Below are 8,315 nucleotides of genomic sequence, written 5' to 3' on the forward strand. Positions count from 1 at the left end.
GAAGCCAAGGCCATCTTAATGCATGGGCCTGATGGGCACTTGCCCGTGGGCCCCATACTAATCCATGTATGGTAACCCTTGGAAAATTGGAAAACTTCCAAAATTAACAATAGTTGTAGTTGTCGTAGGGGCCCCAGTACACTGCTTTGCCTGGGGCCCATAATGCTGTTAAGACAGCCCTGTGTGAAGCACAGACAAAAGTACTGAAGTCAGCATGCCCACATCTGCACCCATCACTTTCTCATCATTGTCTTAAATTGTGATACTTCTTTACTTTCGAAAGCTTTAAATGCATTTATTAAATATTTTATTTCTTGTTTTAGTCAATTACATTTAGTTCATTTTCTTTATGATGGTCCATTAGCCTCTTAATATATGAATGTTGCATTTTGATTTGCAATTGCTTAGGAAAGCACCCAGCATTCTTGAGGATGAAGCAAAAATGAGAACATTCCCATAGCTAGCATTATTTTGATTGATGGAAGGTGGCACATTGATTCCTTCTACCACATTGAGGGACTTCTGAAACTGAAAGGATTTACAATTCTAATATAATAAAGGTTTATTTAACTTGAAGTTCAAATGTACCTGTACAATATGTTTTGATGTTTTACAACTGCTTGTTCTGCAAGGACAAAGCATTCTTTCAACCACTGTTCTTTATTCTTTGAGAAAGATACACACTTTATATTTGTGTACTCTAAATGCACAAGTATAAATAGAACTAAGTTCAGGAATAGTAAACAAAAATGGAACTTGGACAAGACTAGAACATATCTCTCCTTAAACTTTATGCATGTGTTCTATATGTGGAATTAATTTAGACCTATATTCCCCAATTAATATAGACCTATATTCATTAGACCTAACTAATGTTCTATGGGGAGATTACAAGCAATCACACTTCATCTTTACCCTGTCCATTATTTCCTGAGATTGGTAGCACTTAGTTTAGACTGGCATTGCTTGCTTTATTATTATTAAATAAGCTATATTAACCATGTTGGCTAGAAACAAAAATGCCACCTATATTGAACATAGTTATATACATTAATGCTGCTGCAATAGCTGTCTTGATAATTTTAAGGGATTAATAAATCTGGCATTTTTTAATGGTTTTTAAAATTAAATTTCAGGTGTTCTACCTCTTAAAGGCCAGTAAGCTCTACAGTCAAACCCATCAGCTTGCTAAAGAAATTGCATTGGCCTCTTGTAATGCTCTTCATTGGCATCTCAAAACGCTGAAAAGTAATGGAATGAACAAAATAGGCATTAGAGTCTCCATGGATACGGACAAGGTAACTTTGAAAATGATGCAGCTATGAATCCATGGAAGTTATGATAATATATAGCCATTTGGGGGACTTTAAATCTTGTTTCAGTTTTATGTAACTTTGGGAAAAGTCAGAGGAAAATGTTTTCACCTCATTCATCATAAATAAACATAAGCAGGAAGAGATCAAAGTCTTGATCAATTAAAAGCTTTGTAACTCTGTTATAGTTGTCTATACTACAGCACATCACCTTGACTTTGTTTGTTTGTTTAAAACTTTTCCATACTGTCCTATCACAAACATCTCGGGACTGTAACAATATTGATAAAACAGAATAAAAATAAAAGTAAGAGTAAAAACAAATCACAGCCTCCAGTATTCAGTGTAAAACCACAAATTGAAACAATTTAACAATTAAAATATTAGGTAAGAGCTTCCATCCTTGAATGAAAAGATGGTTACCTGTAGGAAACTTAGAGCTACTAGGAGTTTGCATTCCCCTTTCTTCCCTGCTAGCACTCCGCCACACCTGTCAACCATCACAAGTATCCCTTTCACCAAAGGAACAGCACTTGCTATAGGAACTTACATTCAGTGATGGAAAGAACTTAATCACAGAGGAAAGAGACAGCCTCGGCCCATCCATTGGCTAGAAAGGTCCTGGAGTTCGTTGAGCATGCTTCCTCCCACTTGCTACACTAGCTCAGTTATACTTGCACTTGTTTTGTGTGTGGCCAGTTGCCCTCAAGGGCTTTTTGTGGAATGATATCCATCCATCCATCCATTTTATACTGTCTAATAGCCAAACTTTTCTGGGCAGTTCACAGCAGTGAAGGAGAAGTCAGTTTATTTCTTTTTTAAAATGCTAAACTACAGTTGTAGATGCTCTGAAGTCTCAAGTATACGATATCAATCTGGATAAATGGTGTTTTACTGTATGTGCGGTTGGTATAGTAAATCTAACAGTTTTTTCTTCATTTTAGGTGGAGTACCAAGCAGGATCTGGAGGCCAGCTTCTTCTACAGCATTACCTTAATGACCTGGACAGTGCTTTGATTCCTATAATTCATGGTGGAACATCAAATGCTACAAATCTGCCACTGGAAATAGAATTAATATTTTTCATTACAGAATCTCTGTTAACATAACTGGCATGTATATTATGGTGTAGTGAACTGAATTGCTGACACTGAGCAATACCAAAGCAGTTATATTACACCATGAGCAAACTGTTCAGGATTATTTTTTTTAAACCAATGATTTAGCAGTAGATTTTTAAAGAGAATTTTGACTTCTGAAAAGCAATGTGCATTTCTCCTTAACCTCAACATGAAAACTCCATTTAAACATGTACAGTTCCCTAATGTTCTGAAACTTTACACTTAATACAGCCATGAAAAAAGCAAGGAAGGCTTAAAACTAGAGTGTTTTTCAAGCAAGTCTTTGTGGTGTTCCTTTTAGTTAAATGAAGTCTGAGTTATTAACTAATTTTGGCTTTTAAAAAATATTAACCTATTTAAGTAGGATGATTTCTAGTTGAATAGTTTCAAATATAAAAGCTGTTGATTTATAAAGAATTCTGGCATACTTAAAATGTCTAAGATAGGTTTGCACAAACTAATATTAGCTGTACAAAAACTGAGCATGTTTTTGCTAGATGTGATAATTTTGTAAGGCTCTGGTTTTTAACATTGATGTTTTGAAGTGTATAATGATGTTCCCAACAAATCACTTTTTGAATGGCTGACTTTCGTATACATTTATAATGGAATTATTGAACATAAAAATTAATATTCTGTATATTTAATTCCTACTTAATTTCCTTCTGTGCTCAGATGTGCAATTGTTTCTTGGATTTACCAAGAATGAGTAAGAATCCAGATGACCCTTAAAGTAGTCATCCTGTAGCAGTAAATCAGGCATGAAGCCTGACTGTGCTCCATTCTCTAATTTTTGAGACCTCTTTGTATCCCTGTTTATTTTCAGGGAGAACAATGTATTAAGTGTGAATTTTCATGAACAGTTAGTTGTAACATACCTGAGGCTCTTTATACAGTACTTATTTTTATAATGGGATGTATTCAGAAAAGAAGTGCTTATGTTTGAGCGTGATGATAAGGGTTTATACTTCAGTTTTGATGATGCCTGCATAATGTTCCTGTTCATTATGCACAGAAGTAGATTGTGTGCATGCGCATGCGTATGTGCACATGTGCATATCTGTGTCTGCCCATGTGTCTTTCATGTGTGATTAAAATGTTGCAATATTAGACTGCAAACTTACTGCATTCTAATTGTATCTAGATGCTTTATATAACTGTATCTACATGGTAGGGTATGTTTACATTCTATCAAAAATACAGTTTTTAACTAAAATGTTTGAGAACCTATGTTAGAGTGTCCTAAAATACTGTGTTAACATAAGCACCTGGTATCTATTATAGTTGAACCAATGCACTCCTTTGTGTTAAGAATTAAAATTTGTGGGCCAGTTCAGGATTACTGTAACATTTATCTTCATATAAGATATCTTTTGATCATCTTCTGATAGCAGTGAATACAGGAAAACAGCTGCTGGAAAGAATGCCTAGTGTCTCAAATACTAACTTCCATAGGTAGCCATGGCTTGTACAGAATAATATTGCATAGAAGCAGTTGCAATCATAATGGCTTTGTTCTCTCGAAATTGACTTTGCTTTATACTTTATAGATACCTAACAAAATTAAAGTTTCATTTTATCATCATTGTCATCATCATCTAGTATTTATAAACCTGTGCTTAGAATTTCAACAAATGAAGAACAAATGCATTTAACAAATGCAGTAGCATTTCAAGGGCTTGATAGATCACTTAAGATACCTTTTTCTGTTTCAGTGTCTGACTTTGGTTGAACATCAGTTCCTAGTCCGTGTTAAAAGTTCTAAAACAACAACAAATACCATGAAATGTCTGCACCTATTTTAAAAATGGATACCTTAAGCTAGTTGATAACAGTGGTATGTTCTAATCGCTAAAATCTTGGGTGGACTTACTTTGTATACTTAATAAATGTAAGACATTTGATTTTGGGTGTTATTGAAAACACAGTTAATGTAGGATGCAATCCCAAAAATTTCACAACTAGCTCTGTGTGTCTGAAACGGACTTAGTACTTGTGTTTCTCAAACAAAAGTCTCAAGATGCATAGCAAGCTGTTTTTGAGACAGACTCTAATACAGCTTTTGGGGAAACTGGTGTAGTGGGAGTCAAATACCACTGGGAAAATCCAAGTTCTCCACCAAATCCATACTTGTGTTATAAATATTAAATGAATTGAATATGAATTTAAGGTATCTTAGTTCTTTTATTTTAAGGTTAACAATCTTGAATAAAACATATTATTTGTAAACATGTTGTTATACTCCAGTAAGTTCAACTGCTACTTGTCTTCCTACTGCAATGTTTATCCTTACACCTGCAAAGAAAAAAGGCTTAAATAATTAGTAGCATTTGAATAAAAAATGTAGGCCAATTCAGTTAGATTTTTCTAATGGACAGATAAGACTTACTTGGTTAAGTGCTAATAAAATTTGTGTGGGTTGGATTTAACAAAGAACAAGAATGCTAGAATGCTGTAACTTAGATTTAATTAACTTCTTAGTAATATTTTGATACTGCTGTATTTGAAAAACAAAACACCAAGGCAGCCCAAAGTAATTTTGAACTAGTTTGAACAAGCTGCTCTTCAGTTATAGCCTCCCAGAGCCATTTATAGCAATCTAAATGTGCTGTAACCAAGACTTGGATAACTGTTGCCAAGTCAAACTGACTCAAGATGGGTTGCAACTGGCCCACCAAGGATAACTGTGCAAATACAGTCCTATTGCCACCATCTTAAAATCCAAGGATAGCCTATAAGCAAGGAGAATTCCCAAGCCTATGAACCTTGAGCCTTCAGGCGGAACACAACCCCTTTCAAAAAAAGCTGAACCTTTTCTGTCATGTTTTCTGCTCACCCATACCACCCCTATTTATTCTGAGTTCACTCCATTTGGCCCATGATTATAACACAGGGAAGCATTCAAGGGTTTCAAGTTTTCCCTGTTACTTTAAGAGCAATATAGTTTCATCTCATCATATTGGCACTCAAAAGATATTTTGACAGAGGTTTTATATAAATGTTAAATAACATGAAGCCCAAAATGGATCCCCTGTGGGTCACCATAAGCTAGCGGCTGCTGTATGGTTCCCAATAATAAGCCTGGTTAAACTAGTCTAGATCAAGAGAACATTTCTTTAGTAAAAGTCATTGGTGCCTCTCTTAAGCAATAACTCTGCAGTACGATCAACTTACAACCTTTCACTGATGTATTATTACATAGTAACTAATGCTATTTTCAAACCTATAGAACTCATTTGTTCAAAAATTTGTGTTATTTTTCCTTACACCCATACTACAGCAAGGGTGTAGTAGGAAAGATACCTTTCACCTTCTGACCAGACTGTATGTACTCCTGATGACTTGGTGACTGATTCTGCCAATTCCTTTCTTTATGTTCAGTTAATTGTCTAATCTGTATTCCCTAGTTGCGAAGGTTTACTATCAGTATTTGTCATAGTCTCTCATGTAATAATGTAAGAAATTAGAATAAAAAGTGGTCAGATTATATGGACCATATAGTTTCAGTAAACAAATTAAGTCTAGTAAGTCTAATTTTGGTAATAATTTATTACCTACATCCTCCATGGACCAAAGTGAAGTTCAGTGAAAAGTCATGTGCGTTTCTCTTTTCCTGACTACCATATTTTCATGGTTTGAGGTTTTGCCAATTGCAGGTTTAAATTTTAACTGTACACTTTTTATTCAAATATGCACTTCACTTTGTAAAGGCATTGAGCTGGTTCGCACAAACAAGCCACAATAACTTAAACAAGTTACCTTTTGTCCCTTTCCTGTGGTGACACCAGCCCTTTGCTAAGGATAACCAGCACTAATAATGTTTGTGCTACCTTTGTAGCCTTGCTAAGAATTGCTCTAAGGCTATAGCTAATAGATGAAAATGTCCACAACCATTGCACTGCCACTTCCCACTCCCAAATAATGCACTTTACTGACAGCTGTTGCTTATCGTTGTTTTTCAATTTTAGCTCCATAGTAAAGCTTTAAAATAATCATTCTGACCCATTTATTACTGCTAGTGTACTATGTATAGGTTGCATGGTTGTGGTAACTTAAATAATACATCTAGACTATCATTGCTATAGACGGCATTTAGAGGAAAGTTGGGATACAAAATTTAATTCAAAATAGTATATTGCTAATACTGGAATAGTGTACTATTAAAGATAGTGCTCCATTATCTCTCTAATTGTCACTTAATCTTAGAATAAGAGTTGGAAGATCAGTCTAATCCTTGTCCAAACCAGACTCTATACTGCAAGATAAGAGCTACAGCTTTCCTGACAGATGTCCATCCTCTGCTTAAATACCTGCAAAGGATAAGTCTCTACCTTCTAAGTCAATCTGTTCCAACCCCTGCTCAGGAGTTGTCCAGAAGTTTCTCCTAATGTTTAGCTGAAACTTCTTTCCCTGCAATTTCTTCCTGTTGATTCTAATCCTAACTTGGACCAACAGAGAACAAGCCAGCTCTATCATCTGCATGTCAGCTTTTCAGATAGTAGAAGATGGCTGTCACGTCTCCCCTTAATCTTATTTTCTCCAAGTTAAACACACACAGCACTTTCAAATGTTCCTCATAGGATTTGGCTTCCAAACCTTCATCATCCTGGGTTACTCTCCTCTGGTCACACTATATCTTCTCAATGTCCTCCAAATGGAACATCCAGAACTAGACAGAATACTCCCAGTGTGGCCTAACACAGAACAGAGCAGAACTATGACTTCCCATGGTCTGCTTACTATGCATATATTATTGTGGCCCAAGATTGCATTAGCCTTCTTAGCTACCATATCACCCTGCTGGTTCTTATTCAGTAAGTGATCCACTACATTTACATTGAATATTACCATTTATCCCAGTGATCCTGTCAGTCTGGACCCTTTTAAATCTTGCTCATTCTATGGTGTTGGTTATCCTTCCAAGATTTGTGTCATCTGCTAGTTTGATGTGCAAATGCTCTATACTTGACAAAAATGCTGAACAGTCAGGCTCAGGATAAGTGAAACTTCCCTCCAGGAGGATGCTAATTAGCACTTGCTGGGTACATTTGCTCAATCAACTGTGGATCCACTTAATTGTAGCATTGTCCAACCCACATTTTACCAGCTTGTCTACAAAGAAACAATTGAGAAATTCTGTTAAATGCTTTGTTGAAATTGAGGTATAGTACATCCATAACATTCCTATGATTGAGCAAACCAAATTCATAAAAAAGGAGATATGGTTAGTCTGGCATGACTCATTCCTGTTAAGGTTATCCTGCCCTTCCTTAAATTTCCTGAATTCAGTAGCACTTCTGAATTACTATCCCAAAGACTGTTTTTAATACTTTTCTAGTCTGGTTTCGGAAGCTAGACCCACAGATATCTAATTGCTACATGTATATACAAATAAATACACCATCAAAACAATATTCGATACTTGAAGCATTACAATCACACAAGATTATAATGCAGCAGATAAAACGTTTGTTCAAAAGCACAGTGTGCTCTGGACATTGGAAAAGTACAAGTTTTAAAAATACTCTTAAAGAACTGCAACGAGGAAACGGTACATCACTCATCCGCTGGAGGACGCCCTTCCAAAGCGGCGGCACCGTCACACTTCCCTGCTGTAATTTCCACTGGAAAGAAACAATGGTGATTTACACCCTTTATTTCCTGCTCAGGCTTGCTCCTGCTTACCCACCGGCCAGGTGAACAGGCGGTGGCTCGCTCCTCTTCATGGTCAAGAATCCCCTAGCAGCCCTTCCCATTAAACCTGCAGAGAACCCCTTGCCCGTCCACCCCTGAAAGCTGGAGTCGGCGGTGGCCGCTTCTAAACCTTTGTGGACTTGAACTCCGCTTTCGTTCATTCAGGAGCAAGGTCATTCCTGGCTAC

General features: G+C 36.3%; 1 protein-coding gene across 6 annotated transcripts in view; it reads left to right on the top strand.

Annotated features, from left to right (window-relative positions):
* The window catches only part of ZFYVE16 (zinc finger FYVE-type containing 16), a 43,142-nt gene extending 39,123 nt beyond the window's left edge, over positions 1 to 4,019 (top strand). For all 6 annotated transcript variants that reach the window (XM_044445998.1, XM_044445995.1, XM_044445996.1 and 3 more), the window contains 2 exons: positions 1,137 to 1,298; positions 2,258 to 4,019. In XM_044445998.1, coding sequence (XP_044301933.1) covers positions 1,137 to 1,298; positions 2,258 to 2,422 — 327 coding nt within the window. In that variant the 3' untranslated portion in view covers positions 2,423 to 4,019. The remainder of the gene's footprint in view (positions 1 to 1,136; positions 1,299 to 2,257) is intronic.
* The last annotated feature ends 4,296 nt before the right edge of the window (positions 4,020 to 8,315 follow it).

This window comes from Varanus komodoensis, unplaced genomic scaffold (genome assembly GCF_004798865.1).
Source record: "Varanus komodoensis strain SLA01 unplaced genomic scaffold, ASM479886v1 scaffold5, whole genome shotgun sequence".
Lineage (NCBI taxonomy): Eukaryota > Metazoa > Chordata > Lepidosauria > Squamata > Varanidae > Varanus > Varanus komodoensis.